The following is a 26,376-nucleotide window of genomic DNA, read 5'->3' as shown; positions in this document are numbered from 1 at the left end:
AGAAGGTTAATCTGTGTATCCTTATTAGAAGCTTCAGTGACCTTCATTACAATCTTCTGATTGTATTACCTCAGGAAACTAAAATTCAGTAGGCATCTTGTTTTTCTCTAAAATCTCACTGGCCAACAGGGACCAACAGATCTGTAATTTAAATACGAGGCTGCATTTTTTTGTTAGGGCATATGGTAATCATAGTATCACATGCCTCCCAGGTTGCCTAGATTGGGAAACATGCTTAAGTCTGTAGAACAGCAAACAACTGGCATATTCTGCTGTTAAACCTATTTCGCTTCTTCCTTCATTCCCCCTATCCCTTTCTTTTTCTACTAGGGAGCCAGACAAGCTACAGGTGTGAGGGATAGTCTTTGCACACCAGAAATTCAGAAGTGGATCCATGATTGGCTTTAAAGGAAAAGGAGGGAAAAGTCTGCTCCCTGGGTCTGTACTAAGCTGCTAGCCTCTATAACGAACTGTGACTAGGGAGATCCTTACGTGAAATAAAAGAGAGAAAATTCATAGCACCACGGTGAGGCTGTATGTCCTCACGCAACCCAAACTAAGCAGGAGTGAGATGGCTTAGCGCTTGGATTGGAAATCCAGAGGGAGCACCACTGCACACAGGTCTTGGCTGCCTATGGCTGCTGCAGCTATGGATCCTGGAGTGCTTTCCAATGAACACGTTATCTCCAAGGTCTAAGCTCTGGTCAGGGTAATTACACTCTGCTTAGTTAAACCCCCTTGGAAATCAGAGCAGCGCACAGCTCTCTGCTCTGAAACAGTCTTGAGCTTGTTGGCGATGCTCAGCTTTATGCCAAAGGTGTTTGTGCTTCGATGGTTGCAGAAGCGATCCCGGTGTGCTGGCTTAAGAGTGCGTGAGATGATTTGAGACCCGTTAGGGTGAAAGATGTCGTAAAAATGTTAATAGAAAGGCCTTATGCCATAAGTGAGCAATGGGGCAGCGACTCAGGGAGCATTTCAGAAGTGTGTGCTGGGGTAATCCTAGGAACACGGCACGGCAGCCAGACGTCCGAAGGGGAGAGAGCCGGGCAGAAACGACCTGAGCACAGCTCTGGGAAGTCAGAACTCCTTTGTGCTTACCCCACCTCCACCAGAGCTAGGGCCGTTTCTCCAAGGACTTCCTTGAAGAAAGGTACACGAAGCGATGCGGCCGTTAAGGAGGGGTAATGTCACTTATCTACATGGCCTGTCTACTGTGACAATAAGCCGATAGTGATTGCAAGCACATATGAAGTGCTAATAAGCACCAATTAAACATTCTTCTCTGTCATCCCGTTTCCCGTAGACGACAATAAAGTTTCGACGCTGCCTGTTTTAGTAGCTAATTACAGCTCTGAGTTGCCTCTGCCTGGCAGCTTAGATACACATTTATTTGCGAGCAGAGGGAGAGCCGACCTCTGGGTATGTAACAGCAAACTAAACCTGTTAGCAAAGCGCTTAATCCCAGGGGCGCCGGAGGCAGGGACGGAGCGCGGCTCCGCGCGCAGCCACACGGGCTCCGCCGGCAGCGCCGCCCCAGCGCGGATCGGCCTCACCTGCGCCGCGGGGCCGCGCCGCCCGGCTCGGGGGTCCCGCGCTGCCGGTCAGGGCCGAGCCCTCCCCAGCCCGCCCCGCTCCAAAGTTTTGCGGTGAAAGTTTGCGTGCCGGCGCCGCGGCGGAGGCGGCTCCCGAGAGCGGCGGGCAGGTGAGGGGCTGCCGCGGGGACCCCCACCGGGGCCAGCGGGCGGGGGGGCTGCCGTGGGGTCGCCTCCCCGGCTCCGCGAGCAGCGGCTGCCCCGGCTGGCGCCCCGCCGGCACCGCCCAGCCCCCGGGCGCCGGGGGTTTCACCGGCGGCGGCCGGAGGCGGCAGCGGAGACGGCGCGGCCGCCCCGGTACGTTGATGGCGGATCGCCCCGAGGAGGCGGGGGTGGCCCGGGCCGAGCCGCTGCTTCGCCCGGCCCGGCTCTGCGGCGCGTCCGTGGCAGGGGGGCTCCCAGCCGCGGGGGCGGGCGCCGAGGGTCGGCTCCGCTGGCAGAGGGGCTGCGGCTCCCGAGCGTCCCAGAAGTTGAGTTGAGGGGGACGCGGAGCCCCCGGCTGCGGCGCCGTGCGAGGCTGCGCTCTGCGCGCCGACCAACTTTTCTGCTGACTCCTCACCACCCCCCCGCCCCCCCCCCCCCCCCCCCCCCCCCCGCACATATTCCCCCACCGTCACACAACGGGAATCGGGAATTCAGAGCATGTCTCCAAAATAAAAAAAATGGCTTGTGTTGCCTGTGCATTTTCCAGCAGCGGAGTGAGCGACTGGGGCGGACGGCGCGCCTGCTGGGCATGCTGGTAGCACCCCGGTTCACGGCAGGCAATGCACGAGATCGCGTCATTTCACCAACTTAAACGAGGGAAGATCTCGCTTTGACACGGTCCTTTTCAAGAGGGGGAAGAAAGTCCACCTCCAGTCCTGCTAGAAGATTGGGAGCCATCGAGTTGCTGTCTGGTGAGCCCTGTTTCTGTTTAACTGCCCCAAATCCAGGTGACTTCCTTCCATGAGGCTGCCCGCAGACCTCCGGCAGTGCTTCAGGCAGGTAAGAGCGCAGCGTGCCAGACCTGGCTGGCTGCTGGGTGCAGTAGGGTCCCCACTCCTGGCTGGGAGCCCTTATGAAAAATAATAACGTTTTTTTTTCCTTTTTGAAGCGAGATGTCCTGCAGCTGCAGAACGAGACCTGTGGTCTTGAAAATTCTGGTAAACTGGTGAAGTTCCAAACCCATCACCTTTCAGTACTGGAGTGTTTCCTCTGTCCTCTAAGTAAGCAGAACTTTTCATGATGCTCGTGTATTAACTTACTCGTGGGTAGGACAACTCTGTGTTTATCTGTTGTTAACACAAGCATTGCTTTTGTTTGTTTCTTTATAAAGAATAACTGTTATAACTGCAGCTTTAAATTAACCTACAAGTGGCTGAGGGTTGCTCTGTGGATTAAAGTACCGTGGTCTGAAGTTTGATAGAATTTATGGTTGAGGAGCTGTACCAGGTAAGTCATTGTATTTGTTGCATGTTCTCAGAAGCAATGCAGGTGCTATGGACTGCTTTTAGTCGTCAGCTAATACAATTCCTATAGAAAGATTTAATGGCACCAGGAACCAATATATGCTTCTTCACTAAAATGAGTCTTGTTTACATCCATTGCTTCATTAAAAGGAGTTTTTCCTTTGGATGTATATTGACAGGATAATGAGGAACTAGTGACTTCAATTGATTAAAATGGCCAATCAAATGCAAACCATATTTTCTTTCCACGTTATTAATTTTGTAGCATACGTGTTGTATGCTATAAAGTGCATTAATGACAAAACATAATTGCTGTAACAACATTGTGGTCTGCTGTGTAACAAGGCAGAGTGAAGTAGAAAAACGTTAAATATGTGCAACTTGGCAGGGTGGGAAGTTACTTTGGTGATGTTGATGTTTGGAATTTCCTGACTGCTCTTGAAATTTTAAATTTTTGAGCTCTGTTTTTTTAGAGGGGCTTTGTTGTTTCAGGATTTTCAGTGGATGAGTGGAGGATGCTCACTTTGTTTAAAAACCTCCCTCCTTTGACAAGAAATCCATACGTATTTCCTACAAAATATCTCGTTAGTTTTGTCTTACGGAACTCTAACAAAATTCTCATAACTTGATTTGCAGAGTTGGTAGTTAGTAATCTTCTGTTATTGCCAGTGATAAAAGTTGGGCAGGCCAGATGGTGTCTTCAGTTACACTTTGACACAACCTTTTCATACGCAGCTCTTCAGGTGAGGAAGTTGCTGAGGTGTCAGCAGGAGCGATGTACGGGTGGACATGGATGCTGGGTATCTCCCTTTATGGCACCAGGCACTGAAATACTGTTTGTCAGGGGGTGAGACAGAAACTCGTTGATACACTGCCCTGTCTGTACTCGGCTCCTGTAGTGAGGCCTGCCAGATTGTTAACCATTCCCCCTTCCCCCAGTCCCCCAGTAGATTCCTATGGGCAAGAAGGTCTCTGGTATGGGAATTTGGGTTTGTTTGTTTTGTGTTTTAAAATTACTTTATTTTTTTTTATTTGCTCAGCAGCACTGAGTTTGGTTATCTTGATTTGGTTACACACTTAATTCAGAGTTCTGTAATGTAAAGATTTTGACTTCACCATCCATAATACTCAGCATGACTTACTGGAGAGAGAAAATGGCAAATACTGTATGTTTATTCCTAGCAAACACTGGAATAAGCCAGAACAAAGAGTAGCACTGCCTGATATGAGGAACTGTGCAAGCTTTGTTAAGAGCTGGAGCTGTGCCTTGTGCTAGTTGTTGTGAAGCCAGAAAGTTGAGATGTGGACAGTGGAAAGGTGATCCTGGAGGATCACCTGCGCGTGAAGTAGGACACAAGCTAATGAGAAGTGAAGGGAGGAGGGGGAGCATTGAAGAGATCCTTGCCTCCTTCCGCTGACTGAGCTGAAAGTAGCCTGGACCAGTGTTCAGCAGGACATTCCTCGGTGTAAAGTTTTCTTGCTATGAAGGCATCATAAAATATAGTGCTTCTTGGGGAAAGAAAGGAAGGAGGGAAGAAAAAAAATACGTGTGGGGTTGAAGTAGCTTTCTATGTCCTTTTTCCCATTTTGCTTTCATTAATTCAGTTGTGTCTAAGGAGATGCTGAGTGGGTGGGAATCTGTGGTAACCCACAGTAATATGAATGCTTTAACCATTGTAAAGAGCATCTGTTTTTTTCATCAGTATTCTGCTGGCTAATCACTCATGTTGATCATCTGGGTTTTTTTCAGGTGAAAGAAAAAAAGGTGGAGGGGAATTTAAAAGGTTTCTAAATAGTTTGAGGCAATCTAATGTTTTCCTTTTATGTTTTTGATTTTGGAACTAGGTGGTGGTGAAGGTAATAATGGCAAGGAAATCTTAGGTTAGCCAAACATACGGCAAGCAGATGCCACTATTCTTGTGTGGTCTGGAATAGGAAGAAGCCAGGAATGGTACCTGAGTGCTGGAGATGCCTCTCCTCAGCTGCAGGTGTATTTGCCTGCCAGGAAAAGAAAGGTGGATGATGTACTGAGATGAGGAAAAGCAGGAGATGCACTCTTCCCTATTTTTGGGTGGCTGTGCTATTTCAGTTGCTTGTGTTGGCCTTGTACAGGAATGTGCCTCTTTGAACTGGACTCAAAACACAATGGCAAAAATGCAAAGATTTTACAGTAGTGGAATGTGGATGCCTGAAAGTCTTAAATTTGACAATGGTATTAAACGATTTGGCCTCAGAACTGGATGATTGTAAACTTTTCATGTTCCTAAATTTTTGCTGTAAAAAGGTTTGTGGTGTCATCTAAGGCATGTAGTGTTTTTGTCTGCCAGCTTAACTGTTTCTCCATGATGGATAAGAACAATACGTAGTAATCTCTTTCCAGTACTCTAAAAGACTGGAAATCTTGGGATGCGTGGGTCACTATGACATTTTCTGTGAAGGCATGAGTTGAAAAGGATGGGACATTGGGGTCCATACTTCTAAAAAGGTAGAGTGGGAGGCTGGGCTAAAGTGGGAATGAAGTTCAACATGGGTGAGAAGGACATGGCAGTTTCTTGGACTACATTAGTTTCCCTCTGGCAAGCATCCTATCCAGCAAGATGGTCAAGCTGGCACCCAGTGGAGCCATGTTGCCCAGGACTGGGAGCAAAAGAAGATTTACAGCTTAACTAGGGATGCTGAACCTCTGTCTGGATACAGCTGATCTCTTTTGAAAATACTTAGGTTGAAAGTAATTGCTTGTTGGCTCTTTGTTCACAGCCACAAGAGAGCATTCATCTTGATTGAAGAATATTTGTAGGTATTTCCTCTTTGCCAGGATGCTAGAGAGTGTTATCCATGACCGTTGCTTTTTATTACTAAAAAAGCAAATTTGTCAGTGTTTTGGGACCATTTTTCAAGTTCTACTAGAAGACTCATAGGCACAGACTTTTTTTTAATGTCGCTATCATTTTTTCATATGTGGGTTACAAATCACTATGTTAAATAAATTAAACTACTTATTCAAGCTGAAAGGCCTTTAAAAATCTTATAAGGTAGCAGAATAGCTTCAGATTTTTGGATGGGTTTGATACATTTAGAGTCTAACCTGTGCTAAAATAGGTAGTTGTGATTAAAACTGCTATTACTGTTGTTTAAAACTAATCTTAAAACTTAGCCAAATTATAAACCAAGAATAAAGTTTCATATAAGTTAAATTTAAATAAACTAATTGCAAGCAGCATGAAAACTCTTGATATGAAGATAATTGTAGTGACCGTGATGGTGGAGTAAATTTAGTGTGTTTGGTAGTTTTTTTTAAAAAAATGCACGTTGAACTACTGTTTCTTTTCAGGAACTTCTGTCCACTCAAAACTGAAGCTACCGCAGCAGAAAACCATCTGTTTTCTTATTCACAGATTAAATTGCTTGAAATTGTTCCTGATTTTACTGTGCATCTGAAAGGTGATGATGCAGGGCTTGTAGGTGGTGCTGCATGCAACCATGATGGTGCTTGGGCAAGGTCACCTGTATATCCTATGACATTGAGCATCAGGGATGCATGCAATGGCTTGTATTGCTAAAGGAAAAACCATCAGCACTGTTCCTTGGGTAAATCTCTTGTGGGATGTAGTTTGATGAAACCAGAGTTTCCTTACTTCCTCTGGCAGTAAGGTCCCTTTCCTTCTTTTTGGAGCAGTTTTTAGCTGGATGAGCTTTCTGAATGTTACTGTGCAGGTGTGTAAGCCCTCATGGTGGTGGCAAGAGCTGGGCAGTCAGGGATGATGAGAGCAAGTGGCTGAAGACAGCAGCAGTGTCAGCCCACACGTGTTGGAAATGTTTGCGGAGCTGTGCTGTGAGATACTTTGCTGTCAGCATCGTCCATATGGCCTGAGAAGGCTTTTCTTGCCCACTCAGGGACACTGGTTTTTGGAAAGGAGGGCTGAAAATGTGAGAGCTTTGTGTAGTCTGAGGCGGAAACAAGTGACAAAACCACAAAAATGGGCTTATTTGGAAGCATGCCACTATTCATGTGCGTGTCTGCATTGCACGCTTTTTTTATTGAGAAAGTTATGAAACCCAAACAACTTTTCCAAAAGAAACTGATTCCTGCTTTCTAGTACTTGCAATGTAATTAATTTCTTTCAAAGATACTCATTCAGACCTTCACGTCTTATTTATTTGGCTTCCCCCACTCCCCAATCAAGATGCTGTCAATGTCCTGTTACGTGAACTACACAGCTTTGGTCTGGTGGAAAACAGAAGAGGTTTGCATTTGTTGGTCCTTTGACTAATGTTCTTGAAACATTGCTTGTGCTGGGAAGCTTCTCTCTCATCAGCAGAGTGCTTTCTGAAGTGCATTTGCTGCAGGACTTAAGTTAGGTGCAAAGGCCTAAGTAAACATTTTAGCATAGATAAGGAAGACTGCAAGTCTGAGAATGCTGAGGGCACTGTAGGAAAAGGTGCAAGTGATAGCAGCTAGTGAGGAGCTGGCTGAAAGGAGGCTCCACGACCCACACCCTCACAAAAGGTATTTCACAGGGAATTCCCCGAGCGTTTTCTTTGGTCTTGCCCAGTCTTTGCTGCTTCCTTCCGGTCCTATGCATCATCACGATAGCAGCAAATGGGTACAGGTACATGTATATAACACGTAGGAAATTCCATCTCTGCAGAATCAAGGCAGAAAGAACTAGATGGAATAAAGCACCTCCTCACCATCCTTCTGTGTTCCAGGTTCAAGCCAGACACTTCATGACCCATACAGACATGTACTTCAGACAGAACATTTACATTCTGTTAATGTCTAGCTATCTATCTTGTACAAAACAATTACATATAAAATGATTAATATTTAAACTCAGGTTTACATTTTTTGCGGGCATGTTTGTGCTTCAGCGAAATGTATAGTTTTAATGGCACAGAACTGGAAAAAAACCTTCAAAGTTCTGAGCACAGTTTTTTTGTTCTTGAAACCTTTTGTGTCTTTCTAAGATAGTTACTTTGTTCATTCAACAGCTGGTTTTAATGGGAGTTTCTGCTAAGCTTTGTGTGTATATGTCTTGAGAAACTCAGCAATTACAGGTGTAACAGTGCCAAGTTATTTAAAATACAAGCTTATGGAACAGGCAGTACTTGTACTTTTCAGAATAACTGTTAGATACCTGCATTTTATTTTTCGGTTTATTTGGACACTCATGTATGTCAGCTCCTTTCTTTTAACAGATTTCATTTCCAAATATTTTTCAGTAGGCTGCCTTTAAAAGCTTGAGTTTTTCTTTGTATTTTTTGTGGTAGTTACCAAACACTTCTATCAGATATGCCCTTACAAAGGTGTCCATTTATTGTTTTGTAACTCCAGCCAGCAACTAAGTACCATGCAGCTGCTCACATGCTCATTCTCCCCTTCCCTTCCTCCCATCCCTGGTGGAATGGGGAGGAGAATAGGAAAAAGGTAAAACCCTTGGGTTGAGATAAGAACAGTTTGACAATTGAAATAAATTGTTGTTGTTATTATTATTTTACTTTATATATATATATTTATATAAAATAACAATAATAAATGAAAAGGAGAGGGGAGAGAGAGGAATAAAACCCAAGGGTAAAAAACCAAGAGATGCTCAATACAGTTGCTCACCACCTGCTGACCAATGCCCAGCCAGTCCCCGAGCAGTGATTGGTGCCTCCTGGCCAACTGCCCCCGGTTTATATACTGAGCAGGATGTTCCCATGGTATGGAATATCCCTTTAGCTAGTTCTGGTCAGCTGTCCTGGCTCTGCTTCCTCCTGGCTTCTTGTGCATCTGCTCACTGGCAGAGCATGGAAACTTGAAAAGTGCTTGACTTAGGGTAAGCACTACTTCACAACAACTGAAACATCAGTGTGTTATCAACATTGTTCTCATATTAAATCAAAAACACAGCACTGTACCATCTGCTAAGAAGAAAGCTACCTCTATCCAGGTGAAAACAAAACACTATTCTGTTGAATTTTAGCATTTTTTCTTTTGCTGTGCAGGCCAGTTCAACAGCTGCTCTTTAGCTTCTGAGTGAAGTGCTTTCTAAGTGAACATGTTCTGATTCAGGCTAAGGAGCTGGCTTTTTTATGATCTGCAGTGTTTTCTATGTTCTGTTTTTATAAACTGAATTTTGTGGCACTTTGTGGCAGGTGCAGGGTATCAGGTAAATTACTTCATTTTTTCTGGGCCCTCTGCTGTGCAAGGAAGTAATCTTTTTGATAAAGTTTTACATTTTATCTCATTTACATTGAACTTAGTGTCAAGAACTGGGTTCTTGACAAATCCTTCCTGTGTTGCAAAATAGCTGAGCAAAACCACGGTCCATTAATTCCCTTTGTGCTGCATTACTGATATCGTCTTAACTGACGTTCCCTAAACCTGCAAAATTCAACATTCACTCATGTTTGAGGGTAAACATCAGAGTATGACTGCCCAAAGCATAGCCTGAACCAATGCTGAGGGACTGCAAGCAGAGATGTTGTGTTGTGGGGGTGACTGGAGGTAACCTTCCTCAGGCTCGCAGGGTTGCACGGTCCAGAAGGAGAGGCGCTGGGCTGCCCATCACAGGGGTAGCACCAGGGTGCAACCCAACCACCTTGGGGGACCTCCAGTTGCTGCTGTAGCTTCTCAGCTGTGACGGTTGGTGGGCAGTGGTGTACTGGTGTGACACTTGGGCATCTCCTTTGGGGTCCCACCTCCCTCAATTACAGCAAAGGGCAATATTTGGCAGCGTGGAGGTTGAATGGTCTCTGTAGCCACTTCAAGAAACACTTCTGCTTGGAATTTGTCCAGGGGCAGAAGGATTGTCGGGTTGTCAAGATTGTGGACAGAAATCTAAGTGCTGAAAGTAATAGCTTGTAAAAGCTCCAGCTTGTATATAGTATGCTGTTTACACAGTCTCTGGTGAAGGATAAAAATGTAACACGAGAACTAGCTCCATCTCTTGTTATTCCAGGTCGGTGTCTCAGGGGAAGATTCTACAGAAGATTCAGGCATGCTGAAAACTTCAGAAAAGTGAGCCATGCATCATTCTGAAAGCTGAAAAGTAGCCCCCTGGTAGGGTCATGAACCTAATACAAGTCTTTGTGTCTGTACTGATGTTTGGGGTAGCTGGTCTACTCCTCTTCATGTATCTGCAAGCTTGGATTGAAGAACAACACACAGGTACAGTAGGTTTTCTTCTTCCTCTTTTTTTTTTTTTTTTTTTTTTTTTTAATCGCATCCATTATTTAAAAGATGAGTAAAGTCTGTTGAATACATGTGGATAGTTGGGGGGGAGGCCCCCTGTCTGGCAGTAGAAGGACATTGAAAACAGATATGTTTTAATTGCTACATTCATAAGTGTATTAAGAAATTTGAGCAGCATGAAAAGATGTCCCCAGCTACCTAATTGTATTGTATCAGCTTCACTTTCAAAGGCAAGTATTGCATAATCATATTGTGTATGTGTGAAGCCATGCAAGTCCAGTTTAGAAATAATTCTGTATGATGATTTTCTGTGGGTTTTGTACATTATATTTTGTGTGGCAAAGCAATTTTTGGAGAATTACTGCTAGGCCTTGTAGACAAAAGTGGTCTTTTGAGCAACGATGCCCATGTGGAATCATCCTGTTCCTCTGTTGTTGTTGAGATAGAGTTAGATACTGGACTTCTTTTATGTAGCATCAGGGTCGTGTTGCTAAGTTTGGGTACATCTGTGTTAGCACTGGCTCAGGATTACACTTGAGCACTTGAGTTGAATTTTTAGTGGTCCCCTTTTACAGTATTTTAGTTTGCACCACAGATTGATCTACATTCCTTTATGGATGAAACTAAACCAGGCTATTTACCTCAACCTCTAATGGATGCTCAGTTCACAGGACCAGTCTAGAGCTAGTCTGAAGTGATGCCCCCGCCCTCCCCGAATGTGTATAGGGTGGATGTCAGTAAGGTCCCTAACACCCACCCACTGTTTTGCTCTGCAGATCTACTTCTGTTGTGCCATGTTACTTGATGGCATATCAGTGATTTTAGTTGAATACATGTTTTGTCGTGGTGTGTGTTCCCCCCCCCCCCCCCTTAACGATACAGAATCCTTAACGATACAGAATGTTCCCAACTTGTTAAGAAGTCCTGACTTTTATGGCCTCTTGTCTCTATTGCTCAGCTTCCACTTCCTCTGTAAAACTCTTTGTAGTATGTTGATACCATTGTGAAGAAATAGATCTGTAAAACCACATTAGTCTTCTGGCTTTATTGATCTGTGTGTTTATTCCATATGAGCTGCTAGGGTCTGCTATGTTTTAGAGAGCCCTGGTGAGGGGGCGAATCTGGTGCACCATTCCTGCAGTTCTTTCACAATGGCCTCAAGGATTTTTTTCAACTAAGTGTAATGTTCACAGCATTAATTTCAGCTTGTTGATGTTTCTGGGCTGGTCCAAGGTGTTTACAAGGTTGTATTAACAAAACTGTTAGAAGAGGTAGTCCAGACTCCCTTCAGAAAGGTTCTCTTGTAATCTGCTGTTGACACAAGGGTGCTGGCAGAAACCAAGAGGTTGGAGGAGTCTTCCTTAATCTCTACTGTTGTCAGGAATGTTAAGGGCAGATATCTTTGCTTTCAAGGTAGTTCAGGAATGTAGATGGTGACTGTAGATTATTGATTTATTTACTTGCTGACATTCTTCACATTCCTTGCATCTTTTCTTGTGCTGTAATTAACCTTTCTTTCCTTGCAGTGCTCCTTGTTGCTATCTCTCACCATGTTTTTTCCACTCCTTTCTTTCGTCTGTATCTATCTACCATTAAAAAGAAACAGGAAAAATATAAGAAAAGGGGAATTAGAATGTACTCTATTCTTTTGGGTAACCAGATGCTTTCTTTGGGGTTCTTTGATGTATTGCCATAATCTTCAGGAGAGAGGCTTCTCCTTGTACACATAAGTCATTTCCATGTGAAAAATTTCCATAATAAAATGGAAGCTATCAGAGAATAATAGAGTGGTTAGTGAGCTTAAAGTGTGACTGCTGTTTTGAGTGCCCTGAATTTTGGCATTCTCTATAGTCATTAGGTCATGCACATCAGAAAGAGCATGGTGAAAAATCATTGTTTGGTGTCTGCTCTAGCCTCTGCTTTTTCCAATTTAAAATGTAGAGCACCATTCTTTTTTATTTCAAACACCTGTATATCCTCTAAACCTTCTGCAGCTCAGTTCTCTAGTGTTCCCCCCTTTATGCTGCTTAGGAGTTGATACGAAATAACCCATATTTGCATATTTGCAATACCCATAACTAAACTGATGTATATTTTGTACTTTTTTTCCCCCCCCCCTCCCTCCCCTTGTCTGCTGTGTTTTTCATTTTGCCATGCGTTGTACACTGTGGCTTTTTTGGGGATGAGCTGTGTCTCGAGAATCCCAAATTGACAAGTATCTTTACAGGATTTTATGTGCTTCTTTAATCCTATCACTAGTCACACAGCTGTAAGACAGCTAGTTTTAATCTGCAAGTGGCTGAGCATGTGATTTGATGTTCTATTAAGAAATGGAAAGTGCGCCTTGTGCTTCTCAACTGCGGTCCTGTGAGCCTGCAGAGACAAGTGTTTGTTGTAGGCAGAACTATTTTTATCTTCCACGGTGCCCTACTCAAGACCTACATCATTGGTATTTGCATTTAGTTGCTGAAGGATGCAAAGCTGGATGTGTTTGAGTTGAGGACAGTAGTTTTGCACCAGTGAGGTGCTGCTGCTTACCACCCCATTCCTCTGAATAACTGACTTGGAGCCTTTATAAATCACAATCACTGGAAGAGATGGTGTATTTTACTTGATTGTTGTTTGTAATGTTCATGCTTATTTCTCAGGCTCTCCTAGCTGTGCTGTGAATGATTCCCAATCAGCTGTAGATTTTGTGGGGAATCAGAAATTTGTATGGTAATTTACAATTTCCTTGTTAGTGTTTGTCCTGCTATATTAAAGTCAGACCATTTTTCTTCACATGCACCATCCTCAGTGCCACCTTTTCTCTTTATAGCTGTTCATAATTTTTCGCACTAGACCTAATGCCACTTTTCTTTCCTAGTTTGACCCCTCTCCATCTTTTTGGCTTTCTTCTTTCTGCTTGCTCTTCGCATCTCAGAAATCTCAACTGTGATTTGATTCCTTCGTTTGTCTTATTTTCCACTAGACCTGGTCTTACGTGAGCATTTTTTTTTTCTGATTTACTTTTGCAAACTTTCCTCATCATTCAAATTTATCCAGCCCAGGAACACCTTCCCTAATCCTTCATCCTGTCTCACTACTTCAGATGCTCCCGCAGGCTCAGCAGCTGGATGCACCTCTCAGCGCAGCCATGTCTTCTGCTCCCTCCCATTGTGCTTGGACTCTACAGATTATTTCTAGCCACGTTCATCATCCCTATACCTTAGAAAAGAGAAAATTTTTCATTTAGAGATGCCTAAAAAACAGCTGCTGGCTACATGGTGGGCCTCTCGAATGGCTTTTCAGAGATATTAGCAGGCTGAGAGAACAGGCGAGTTTCTTTGTTTGGCTCTGTGCATGGAGTGTATAAAGACAGAATGATATATCCCTACTTAGATGTAGCAAAGCCCTTCTGTTGGGTGTCTTCAGTTCACCTCAGTAGAGCAGCAGGGAATGGACTTGTCAAGAGTAGTCCAACATGAGTGTCATCACATACAGACTTCATCTGGCTGAAAACTTCACTGATATCAACATTGATCATGTCATATATATGGAGCACTTGAAGTTCTTCATATATAAATATATGCACTTATATATAAACTCTTATACATAAATGAAGCTTGATGTGAATTGAACTAAATCCTACAGCTTTACTTGACAGTTCTCCATACAGTCTTGCATTCTTCAGTGAAAGCATTAAATATTATGGCACTGATCAATAAGTGCTTACTATTTATTACATGCTTAGTAATTTCTAGCACTGTTAATCTTATATAGGGGAAGCAAACTGCTGGGTCTTCCGAGCTGAGTTTTGTATGAGGATGTTGAGTTTTATACCATGAATCACCTGAATTGGGGGAGTGTGAGGTGCAAAGGACACTTGCATTTTAATCCTGCTGTGTTATAGATGTGAATTGGAGTTTTAAGTTGCAAATTCTAATTCTGTACTTGAAAACTTCTTTTTGGGGGACTGATGTGATTTAGTGTGACTGATCCCTACAAAATAGTCTGAAAATGTCTTTGTCCATAGATGTGTATGCTGGCTTTGTGTGGGGTTTTGTTGTGTGGTGGTGTTTTGGCTTTTTTTCTCTTAAAGTTTATGTAATTCTTTTCTGTGAAGTATGCCTAGGAAATTCATGATTATGAAGGGCTACTTTGGTGTTCCATGGGGTGCAGTATGGCCGATAATTAATGTGAGCAAGGCTGTACTGCCTCTGTCCTCCCATAGATCTCTGGTTCCTGAGGGTGTGAAAGTCTGCCTCTTCTCTTTCCCAGCAGCCTTGTGTCTCACCTTAAGGATACTGGTTTGTTCTGCATGCTTTCTCCTTGCTTTGCAGGGTGCCAGTTTTGTAGTAGCCTGTGGGTGCCCAGGCATCCTTCAGCAGTCTGTATCATTTCTTGCAGTTCCGTGCATCCACCTCCTGAGTAGCTCCATCACACAGGCCTCCTCAGGCCACAGCTCTTGGTTTTGTAAAGAAAGTTTGAAATTCCATGAACAACTGGCACGAGCTTTCTCAGTTTAGTCTGCTATTGCTGTGGCTGTCTAGGCTGTACCCACACTACTCAGCATAAGCAGCAGGTGGGCTTTTTTCCCCACTTTGCCAGATCTGGTAATCCAAGGGCATCTTTGGGGGTCTTTTAGTAATCTGCTGAGATATTCTGAGTGCATGGAGCGAGTTTCTTCCTTATCTTGACACTTTAAGTAGCAAATGAATGTGTGCATACACATGGTAATATTTAGTCTTTGCTGTTTGTGTGGGTTGATTATTTTTTTTTTTCAGACCTTGTCTAAGTGGAGCGATACTGATGTGGCTTAAAGGACAGCTCATACATAATGGATTGCAAAGGCAACTGTTTACATGGAAGTCGTAGTTTTCCTAGGCAGTCTTCAGTAAATACATTAAACTAAAGTAGAAACCAGGTTTTTAAATACAGGAGAAAAGGACACTGCTCAATATCTGTTATTAATCATGAATAATTTAGTTGTTCTAGTAACCTTGGAATATTTCTGTTGTCAAAGCCTTGGGGTAGTTTATGGGAGTCTGGCTAACTCTGATGGGAGAACACGGCTGGTATGCAAGCAAATCTTCCTGGTTTACAATGCCCAACTACTAATAAAGCTGTTCTAATAAGTTTGGTTGTGTTTAGATTTTACCCTTCTGGTCAGAATATGCAGTCTTCGCTGCGTGAAGTGTTTTTCTTTCTTTTTTTAAAAAAAAAAAAGGAAAAAAAAGTCTGCCTCATTATTGGGGTGAAGCACAAAAGAAAGCCGATTCAATAGGGTCAGTAAATGCTGCTTGGTGACCAGTTACAGACTTGAGGTCCCCAAAATTCTACACAATTTTATTAAGTGAATTTCACCACATAACATAGAATGGGTCACCCCCCCCATTCCCCACCCCTGTCCCCCACCCACCCCCTTTAAGTGAGTGCAAGCTGTAGGGAGAAAACAATTGTCTTTGCACAAAATATTCTATTAAGAAACAGGTAGAGATTGATGCTTTGTCAAACCATAATGACCTAAAAACACAAGTAAAAGTTAAGGATAAGGAACGGTGGTTTTCAGAACTAGTGATTGTAGTCTCACCCTATCTTCAGCAGCTGCAAACCCCAGAAGCTGTAAGAAAAAGAAGTTAAAATTTAATATTGCAGCATATAACATTTAAGGCTGTATTTATCTGTTTGTGAGGATGTTCCTCCTAGGTGTGGCTGTTTAGCAGCCCTCAACCTTGCATCTCATTCATTTCACTTTTATTGCTCCTATAGCTTAATTGCATCTGATTTTACAAATCCTTCTTTCTCAAAAGAAATTCCTGTTGTGCTTTTTTCTGGAGGGTGTAGTGGAAGAGCATTTCTGAGTTGGTGGTATGTTTTAATCCTTTGGAGTTGCAAAACCCAGAAGCTGTAAGAAAAAGAAGTTAATATTTCATGTTGCAGCATATAACATTTAATGCCTTGTTTATCTGTTTGTGAGGATGTTCTTCCTAGGTGTGGCTGTTCAGCAGCCCTCAGTCTTGCATCTCAACTCATTTTACTTTTATCGTTCCTATAGCTAAATTGCATCTAATTTTAGAAACCCTTCTTTCTTAAAAGAAATTCCTGCTATGCTCTTTTCTGACGGGAAACACTGTGGAAGAGTGTTTCTGAGTTGTTGCTGTGTCTTAATCCTTTGGTATTTAGCTTCCATCTTCCAGTGGTTTAAAAGAAACTAAATAGGATGAGGCTTTGGAAGCTTCTTTCAGCTATATATTCAATAACATGTTTGAGCAGAAGCTGATGACATTTTGTTTATTATTGTGTGTAAGCTTTTGACAACCCACCCAACCTTGTTCATACCTAGACCACAGAGGTCTACTTCTAGAAAGGTGTAGCTCATATCTTAATTGTGCTGAGGGCACCTGAACATACACTTTCTTGCCTATTTTCAAACAGGATTTTCAAAAGAGGCTGCTCTAACTTTCTTTTATCTATAGGTGTGTAACTGAACTAACTTGGGAGTTTGTATTGTAACTACTGCTGGAGGGGTTTTGGCTTACTATTGGAACACTTACGAAGTGGGGTGTCCTCTTTCCTGGGAAGGTTGTGTGTCAGTCATGCTGGCTTCAAAATGTGCTTTTGAATTGGATACAAAACAGGTGTAGGTGGTCTTCACACTGGTTTTGAGTTATTCAGATCCTTGGAGCAGAACATCTAGGTGATGTCTGTAAATTTTACATGGAGCCCATAGCAATCAGTCTTTCTGTTAAATAGCTATGCTTTTTTTTTTTTTTTTTTAACATGATATATTAGTTATTCACCTTTTGTTTAAAGATATGCTGTCATTGACTGAAGTGTTCAATTTTCAGTTATTGCCCACCATTGTTGTTGCTTTTAGTAACTTCCAATTCATAGCACCTCCTCAGTTCCAGAAAGTCCTTTCCTCACAAGCTGAATATGCAGGCAGCGAAGCTCTGCAGTCTTGTCTCTTCAGTGCACTGATTGTGTGATTCAGTACTATTTAAGACATATGTATAGCCTTACAAAACAAGAAGGCTGGAGACGTAATTTTTACCTGGCAGGTCATCATTTAAAAGTAATAGGAGAAAAACTTGGGAGATAAAGGTTTCTCTGTTCCTGACTTGTTCCATTTTCCTTAAGTGTGCTGCACATTGTCAGAATAGCAAGTGGTTGCTGCTGGAGTACATTTAAGGGTGCTTACCTCTGTGTCTGATGTTGAACAGCTTTGATGTGTCGCTTGATTACAAACAGTTCTGTTAGAGCGTGTGATGCATAGTCTCTGCAAAATTCCAGGGGAAACCTTTGGTTTCTTACTAGAATTAAATTAGAAATTCTAGTGTTTGTTTTTAGCGTGTGTATATACCTATATATGTATATGCATGTATCTTTACTCTTAGAGTCCTCTCTATTTTCCTTTTTTGTGTAGTAGGAACTGCTGGTAGGAGAAATGTTTTAGACAGAAACCTATCTTCTCACTGCAGTTAACTATTTGGATACACGGGGATTAATTTATATGGAAGAATTGCTTTGGTATTCAGTCTCAAGAGCCTTTCTGTCTTTGCCTCCATTTTACTCATTTGGTGTTACTGTTAATAGGTTACTGCTATAAATTAGGGATAATTCTTGAGTATTTTGAGACATCTGTGAAATAAACATTTACAGATCAGAAGGCTGACAAGTTACAAGTAATGAGAGCCATTTCAGCGTACAAAGGATTAATGTCCTATAGAGGATGTGTATGATTTAGCTGGAAGAAAGTGATGTATGTCTCAGGGAAAAAAGGTTCAAGGAAGAAGGAAATTTCCTTCAACTTTATTTTTTTAAACATGGAAAACTTGTTTAATTTTTGGTTCTTTTTTATTTTTAAAAGTTACCAGTATTGCATGGCAACATGGAAATTGGCTGGGCTTTCAAGTTTGGTTCCCAACTGCCTCAGACAACTGTCTCACTTTTTGTGTATATTTTTTGTTGTTGTTGCATTTATGATAATGGCATATTCAAAGAAAAAGAATGTTGCTACATTTTTACAGTATTTCTGTGGCAGGCATTTCATAACTGTCAGTTTGAAACTGAGAAGATTTATGTCACATCAGTGTATAGTGTTTTCTTTCCCAGCTCCTCCAACCTTGAGCCTTGTGGCTGTATCTTTGGGATTGAATGTTACCGTCTTCAGCTACAATGGAGAGTTAGTTGGGTACTATCAAATGCTACATTTAAACAAACAAAAAAACCCCAAATCCAAAAAAAACAAAACCAAACCCCTCCGAAGTTTGTTCATTTCTATCCAAAGTCAGGGTTGGTGACCAAATCAGCTTAAAGGTTCTTCTTTTTTTAAAACTAAATATTCCTTACTCAAGAAAATTGCAAAATATGCTGTATTTTAAGCATTGCCCTGTATATAGATGAAACTGTTCCCAGGCATGTATGAGCCTCACTAGATGTAAAATGATGGGGTATAAAATATCACACACATCCATTTGCTTTGAATTTTGATTGGTCCGATCTTGATTTGCCAAAGATGTGCAGCAGCATCCTGTACTGCCTGGAAAGCCATAGTCAGCGGCAAGTGACAACAGTATTTTGCAACCTAGAAAATATTAGCCCCTGCAGTAGTTCATTAGGAATTCCCACTCCTTCCAGTCCCACTCATATCCACCAAAAATGGTTGTTTCCTTACCACATTGAGAGCCTCCCCCGGGTAACAACATCCAAGGCTATAATTGACCTCTATTAAACCTGTGTGATACCTGCTAGCAAACACAATTTGTCCCTCACAGCTTTGTTGTTTCAAATGATTTAGTTTATATTGACCATGCAGCTTTCTATCACACAGTCCTGGCAGAAATTCACACGGCATAGCTCTAGCAAATTCAGGCTGAATAGGCAGCTTTTATCTCTTAATCCTTTGGCTTCCTAGGAGCTACACTTAGTACCCTTTACAAGGGACAATGACATGAGTTATCAAAATATCTGAGGAATGATAGAAATATTTTTTTTGTAGGTGACTAAGGCTGCTAAGCAAAGAAGATTCAGGACTTCACATCATGTATTTAATAAACATTTTCATGTTTACAGTTCTGTAATACTCCAAAAAGGGGGACATGGTAAAAGCTAGCCCTTTCTAAACTAATAATACTTTGGGGTTTTGGCTCAGGGAAGCTGTAGCACAGAAGCTTCTGGAATGGCAGGGGTGGGATACAGGGTAACTGGTGTTGAGTCAGTGGTTGTAAATTCAGTTCACATGGGCAAAACCTGCTGTGAGCCAAGCAGGCAACAGGGGGCAGAAAGCTCAAAGAAAGTCGTTGACTTGGGAAAATTGACTTTCTTGAGAAACAGAGATAGCAAGGCAATACTTGTCTCCTGGAAAAGAATTTCATTGCCCTAGAACATAATGAATGATGGCCTAACAGCCACAAAATTTGACATGCACTTCAGGGGATGACTTCTGCATGTCATGGACACTGGGTAACACCTGGGAAAGATCAGCAGCCAAAGGTTAAGAATAATCAGAATCAATATTAAATTTCACTGTGAGCAAATGCCAGGTGAAAGAAGAGGTGTTAACTGATTTTATATTTAATATGATTGGAGTGGGGCAGGTAATTTCAATACCAATTATAATCTAGTGATAGACGAACTTGCCCAGCTGTACATACGTGTAAGGGCATAGATGGAGGGCGAAGCTGTTAAAGGTTTGTAATACTTTCTTCTACAGACACATTATAAGCTAGGCTTAATACAAGCATGCACTTAGAAACAGCTCAAGTGAACTTGAGGTTGTTTAAGAGTCATGCAGTTGTGCCCTAGGTATGTGCATAGTGCCTCTTAGTAAATTATTTACAAGAGAAAAGAGGGTTTGAGGGTTTTTGGTTTTGATTATGATCAACTAGGGAGATGTGGTGCGTGAGTTCTGTTAGCTGCAGCTGGAAGCACTCAGTTGTATTAAATAGAAATGGGAAAATACCAGTGCCTGATGCTTCACTATTCATCCACAAAATAGCTCTGTTAAGGAAAGAAAAAATGTCTAACAGGAAATAATAAATGTAGTAAACATTGTGTAGAAAGGCAGTTTCTTGCTGACTTTTGATCATACCTGATATTCTTGCTTAAACTTTTAAAAATTGCAGACAAACCCCAGGAAGAGAAAGACAGTTGTTCCTGAATTGTTTCCAAAACCTCGTAATTTTTCTGCTGTTCAGATGTGTATGCCATGAGAGGTTAATTTGACTTTGATAACCATCCTGTTTTCAGAGAATGGTATAGATAGGAGATAATGTTACGTTTAAAAAGAAAAGTATGTTCTTGCTCTCGTGCAGCTGTTGATAGTTCCCAAACACATGTCTTTGCAAGCCTTAATGTGAACAAGGGTCTTGCTTTCTTGGGTTAGGATGGGTGCCATGGATCTCCAGTGGAGACACCCATTTGCTGTGATGTGCAAATGGTGTTTTCTCAGCGTAGCTGTGAGTTGTGGCATGATTCCCACCATTCTTGTTTGCTCAGGAAGCTGTCTGCTGTAGCTACTTTTGGCAGCATTTCAGTGGGAATGAAAATAGTAGGGTGTGCGTGCTATACAAACTTTATGGAACGGTCAGCTACTCCACTGGAGGGGGCCCAACATCAAGTCCATGCTCATGAAGGACACAAACAGTAGAGTGCTAAAAAGCTGGTACTGATGGGGATTGGCAGGGGAAAGGCCACCAGCTTTGTCCTTTGTCTCTAGAGGGCTTTGAAGACAACAGTGGAGTAAGGAAAATGGTAGCTCTTTCATTAAAGGATGGCTACTAGTCATGGAAGCTTTTGGCTTCTTCCAGCAAATATCCTTGAGCTATGTTACTTTTCAAATTCATTCTTTCTGACTTTGGCCTCACAACAGTGGAAGTTGAATGAGAGGCTTTAGTTAGAAAAAGCGTAATAGAGCTGGGTCAATAGAATTTCACTTTTTGCTCTGCTGATCTATGCAAAATTATTTCTTTATTCCTGGCAAAAACATTTAGTGGCCAAATAATGCAATGGAATCTGTGTTGCAATAATGTTATTGTATTCAAAACAACATACTACAGTATATTAAAGTATTACAGTACACTCTTCAAGTGGAGCATGGCGAGATACATGAAGAAAACACATGTAGATGCATTAATTTTATTTTCATTTCTCTTTGTTTCTGGCTCCTTCTCGCTATCATTAAAGATTCATTAATGCACGGTATGCTTTGTCCACTACTGGGAACTAATGGGCTGCAATCTGTTGACAAAGGTCATGACACTTGAATTGTGTATAAAATGCAGCCTGATACTTTAATCATGTTATGTACGTAACTCATTGAATGTCATTGCTTTAAGATGATTCTGTGATTGTAGTCAAGAATTATGGTACACTCTCCAGAAAGTTCTGCAACACTGTTCTTGATGTAGGGCCAAAGAATCAAGACTTTTCATGAACTTCAACTTGATTTATAAGCTGTTTAGAAACACTCAAGCCGAGCAGCTCCACAGAACAGTTATTAATAAAGGTGACAGAAGTTTGTTTTCCTTAGAAACTGAAATTTCCATACAAATATAAGATCCTTAAGTTGTCTAACCTTTTGTAACTCATAGAGTCCTCTAAGAGGTCATTGAATTTGTAAAATACTGAGACTGGGGAAGAAACAAATCTGTCATGTTCTGTGATGGGAGGGAAAGAAACAGGGCAGGCAGGTTGGTAGAGGGACTGGAATTTACTTGGGTGTGTTTTTCTCTTTTGTACTCTTTTGCTGTAGGAATTGCTGAATTATTAATGCAATAATAAAGTCCATTTGATATGAATAGACTCCTAATCACTAAAGAATTTACTTGTTAGGAGCAAAATCATTAGAGTGAGAGCTGGGTGACTGGCCCCTGATTAAATGATACCCAATGAAGCAACAAAATGTAAAAGATATTTTTACAAGAATACGTCATAATCTTTCTTGCTCTGTGTGATCTTATGTCAAGTTTGTTGTTGCATTCTTGGGACTGGTGTCAGAGAGAAGGAGATGATAAGCCATTTCTCAAAAAAAACCAGTTTTACCCCTGACTTTCAAATCATTGACTTGGAGGGCCAACACAAAGTATATGTGAAATATAAGAATAATATGGACATAATTATTGTACTACTTGGATTTTTTTATTATTTATTTGCTTTATCCTCTTACAGATGGCAAAATTAATTTCATTGTACTTCTTTCCTGTTAGATTTTTTCACTTCAGTGTGTCTGTTTTGAAGATGAACAGGCAGATGGGGCTGGGTTTATGTAGGCTGAGGTAGCTGCAGTGAGGTATAAATACTTCATGATTTATTTAACCTTTGAGCAGAAATTCCTTTCTGGTAGAATTAATCTGCAAATAGCTGAGGTGTGCTACCATTTAAGTTATGATTGATCATGCAATATAATGAAACTCTACTGGGATTGGATTTAGGACTGATATACATATAACCCCGATAAAACTGCCAGATGCTGTGACTGACAGCTGGGTTCAAGGTACTCTAGGCAAGTAGAGTCATTGTTGCCTCTCCAGCTACCAATATACGCATATTGTGCAGTTGGCATTAATACGCTGTAAATAAAACATAGTTGAATGACAGTTGGGAGTCAGTTTAAGCCGACTAGTCTGCGATGGCCAATGCCACACTACAAATAATCTACTTTCAACAAAGTTAGATGTTAATCTTGGTACTTTAAATGGGCTAATCCACATAGACTAGCATCCACTTAAGACAGTCATATTAATTACTTAGGGGAGGTCATTGTTTTGCAAATATTTGCTATCCTTTCAGCATTCATTTCTGCCTGAAAGCCTGGTATTTCCTCTGGGTCAGAGGACTGCCAGAATATCTAACTGCAGAGCTGGTGTCACAGCACCTTTTTGGTTTCACCTCCTCTACAAGGGCCAAAGAGCCAGGAAAGGACCAGAAGGGCTAGTTCATTTGGTTGAATAACATTTTCTGAGGTTGATGCGCTCACTAACAAATGTGCTTTGTTACTGTTTACCACCTGACATAAGCCATAGAAAAAAGAGATTCAAAAAATGGCAGAGAAAAGCAAATGGTTTCTTGATCCATGATGACAGGGAAGGAGGGTAAGCCAGATACTACAGTTGTTACAAGAGATGTGCTAAATTTACTTACTACTACATGTTTATTGTACATGCTAATGTTTTTCATGATTATGTTTTACTTTGGTCAAGCTATTTCTTGGCAGTTCTTATCACTAATTTTTTTTTTTTTTTTGTCCTTTGACTATGCTGTTTCTCACATGTCAATCATTGGTTAAATTCTCTGTCATTAAATCATGTTCCAGTGGCACCGTTAAAAGAAGGCTGTCACTACACAGTCATTCTGACAGGTTAAGAATTGTAGAATTCATATTGCAGGTGCCATATGACAAACCAGGCCAAAACTGTGGGTTTGCCTTGAAAAAAAATATGGTATTTCAGGTTTTTCCAGAACTCCAGTTCCTGCTGCATCTTTTCCCGCCCTCCAAATACATGGAAGAAGCTAATGTGGCTGCAGTTTGTAAAGGCTCACACTGGGTGAATGTGTAGGAGTATCATGGTTTTTTTATAGTGAGAAGTAAAAACATCTTCCTCATGTAAGATCACCCAGTGCCAAAAATGTCTGTGCTTCAGAGACCAATGGTGGTTCTGCTGATCATACAAGTGGTCAGTAGAATTAACAAAGAACTATTTTGTGTGAGAACACTGAAGATGGACCAATTTAAATTACTTAAGCGTTTGTTCCTCCTTTCTTTCTAAATATTATTTTTCTTTGTTTCTTGTTGTTTTGCTCTGATATGGTAGTGCACTTGTGTAACAAGTGTTTGTGGCGTAGAGGTAATGTTTCAGGTAGTTACATTGCTGCAGGCAGGCACATTTTATTCTTAAATAAATAGCAATAAAACTGAGCAAATAAATATGTTTGCATTTCATGTAATGTCAAATACTTTATCGTCAAAATGTTCACTTGAAACTGCACCTATCTAGGAACGTTTTCCAGCTACTAATAAAAAAAATATTTGTTGTGGGGGAGGGAGGCCTAATCTGATGCCTCAATATCTAATGGAAAGTAACAGTAAGCATTTGTATGTGGAGGCATTGCCTTGTAATGGTGCTGTGAGCTGGGGAACGAGGAATGGTGGAAGAAGGGAGGGAAGGCAGAGCCTGAAAGGGAGGTAAAGGGTTTGGTGGCATTCAGCCCTTGGGGGGGGGGCGGGCAGAAGCCTGGGACTGACAGACTGGGTGGGTCCAGAAAAGCAAAAAGTTGGTTTTTTTTTCCTGTGAGTTTTCTTTTCGAGCAGGACAGTTTAATCAGGTGGATCATAAATAGTCTTCTAAATGAAGACTATTTGTAGGACGTCATGACGTAAGCTTAGACTGCCATGAATACCAGTGAGAGGAGGCATTCAGACCACTACCAACCTGAAAGCTGTAAGTTTCAAAGAGAAATGCTACTTAAGCCAAGCAGAGGGTAGCATGGTAGCAAGGTGATCACCCTCTGCAGCGTAACATGTATCAGGTCACCTCTATCTTCATGTATCTCAAGCAGAGGCTTATGAAGCCAATAATCTCTGGTAGAGAAGAATTAAAACTAAACCAGGTCAGGTCCAAAGGTCTCTCAAGCTTAGCGTATTGCCTCTGCGACAGGGCCTAGAGTAGACTACCTAAAAATAAGGCAAGTTTATAAGAATAATTTGGAGAATTTTCTTTGCCCTTTATGATTTATAATTTAGAGGCTTCCTGGATTGGAGATATGTTCAGTAGCCCTGGATTATTCCTTCTCCCATCAATTTGTAGTGTCGTCTTGACTGATGTCTTTCCTCTGGAATTCAGGAGTGTACTGGAGACTCCTAGTAGCATTTTTCCTATCATGCTGTTTAGTCCTATGGAAATATTCACCAGGGCATGGTATCATTGCATCACTAAAACAGATTTTCCACCTTCTGTTCCAGTAAGAATGTCATTTACTGATCATAAAATAAAAAAGTGACTGATGGGTGACTGGCTCAGCACAACATCCTGGCTACTTTTTTACATTCTTGTTACTTATCTGTGCTTTTCTCTAGCAAAAACCATAAGCTGGGAATGACTGTATCACTTCAGTTTCATACCTATCAAAGAATTGACAGTAACTTGGAGAACATTGTTTTCCAATGATTTTTTTAGAAAGGGGGAAGATAGCTATTTAACTGTGCTCATGACTATTCTAGGATTGACTTCCCACATGTGTATATAAACTGTCTTTCAAGGAGAGAAATTTTTATAAGAGCAGGTCAGAGATCTGATAAATGTTTGAGGGGAGGAGGGGTTTGGGTATAAAGCACTTTCTTTGTAAGAGGAAGATCAGTATTTTTAAAAAATGAGTAACAAGTACAACTGCACTTCTCTGCCAGTGTGGTCAATAACATGACTGAAGTAATGATTAGTGTTTCATTACATGGATATTTTTTCCATGCTTTTAACAAAACATGCATCTCTTAGTGCCCAAGATTGAGAGGGAGAGAAATAAGTGAGGATTTCTGTGGTTTTTCTATAAAGCATCAAGTGTGCTGAATGCCACATTTGCTTAATGTTGCTTGAACCATGATTAGAAATGGAGCTGACAGCGAGTGGGGCAAAACATTTACTGGGTATGGATAGAAAATGGAATAGTAAGATAGCCTGGAATTCTTATCACCATCTAGAATGAAATTTTAGTGTATCAATCAGCTGCAACACCTTTGGGGAACAGAATAATGATTAAACAGTGTGTGTGAAGCTGTTGCCATCGCCCTTTTGACTGCTTGAAGGAACTGACCTGCTGCCATTTCATCTCAGAAGAGCTGTCTGTCATTAGTGGGTATAGGTATTCCAGCTCACTTCTTCAGCTTAGAGAAACTGAGCATCTGACAGCAACTGAGGGTGTTCTGGCTAGGAAGCTGCTGTCTAAACTTTAGCAGACAAAAATTCAATTTTCTTGTCTTAGCTGACAATTAATGAGGAGGGTGTCGGTAGTGTCAAATGGTCACTGTTGAATTAAATTTTTCAGATATGAGGGATGCATGAATGGAAAAAAGTAACAAATGGTCACTGTTGAATTAAATTTTTCAGATATGAGGGATGCATGAATGGAAAAAAGTAACTTTACTAATTTGAAGCAATCTATCTAACCACTAATAACAAAT

General features: G+C 41.5%; 1 protein-coding gene across 3 annotated transcripts in view; it reads left to right on the top strand.

The window, feature by feature from the left end:
- The first annotated feature begins 2,289 nt into the window (after positions 1-2,289).
- The window catches only part of CHST9 (carbohydrate sulfotransferase 9), a 94,709-nt gene continuing 70,622 nt past the window's right edge, over positions 2,290-26,376 (top strand). For 2 of the 3 annotated variants that reach the window (XM_040588807.1, XM_040588805.1), the window contains exons 1-3: positions 2,290-2,576; positions 2,686-2,797; positions 9,988-10,196. In XM_040588807.1, coding sequence (XP_040444741.1) covers positions 10,097-10,196 — 100 coding nt within the window. In that variant the 5' untranslated portion in view covers positions 2,290-2,576; positions 2,686-2,797; positions 9,988-10,096. The remainder of the gene's footprint in view (positions 2,577-2,685; positions 2,798-9,987; positions 10,197-26,376) is intronic. The other variant, XM_040588806.1, reaches the window with a different exon arrangement.

This window comes from Falco naumanni, chromosome 3, assembly GCF_017639655.2.
Source record: "Falco naumanni isolate bFalNau1 chromosome 3, bFalNau1.pat, whole genome shotgun sequence".
NCBI classification, from domain to species: domain Eukaryota; kingdom Metazoa; phylum Chordata; class Aves; order Falconiformes; family Falconidae; genus Falco; species Falco naumanni.
Note: the sequence above shows the minus strand (reverse complement) of the source record. Positions and strands in the feature narration are given on the sequence as shown.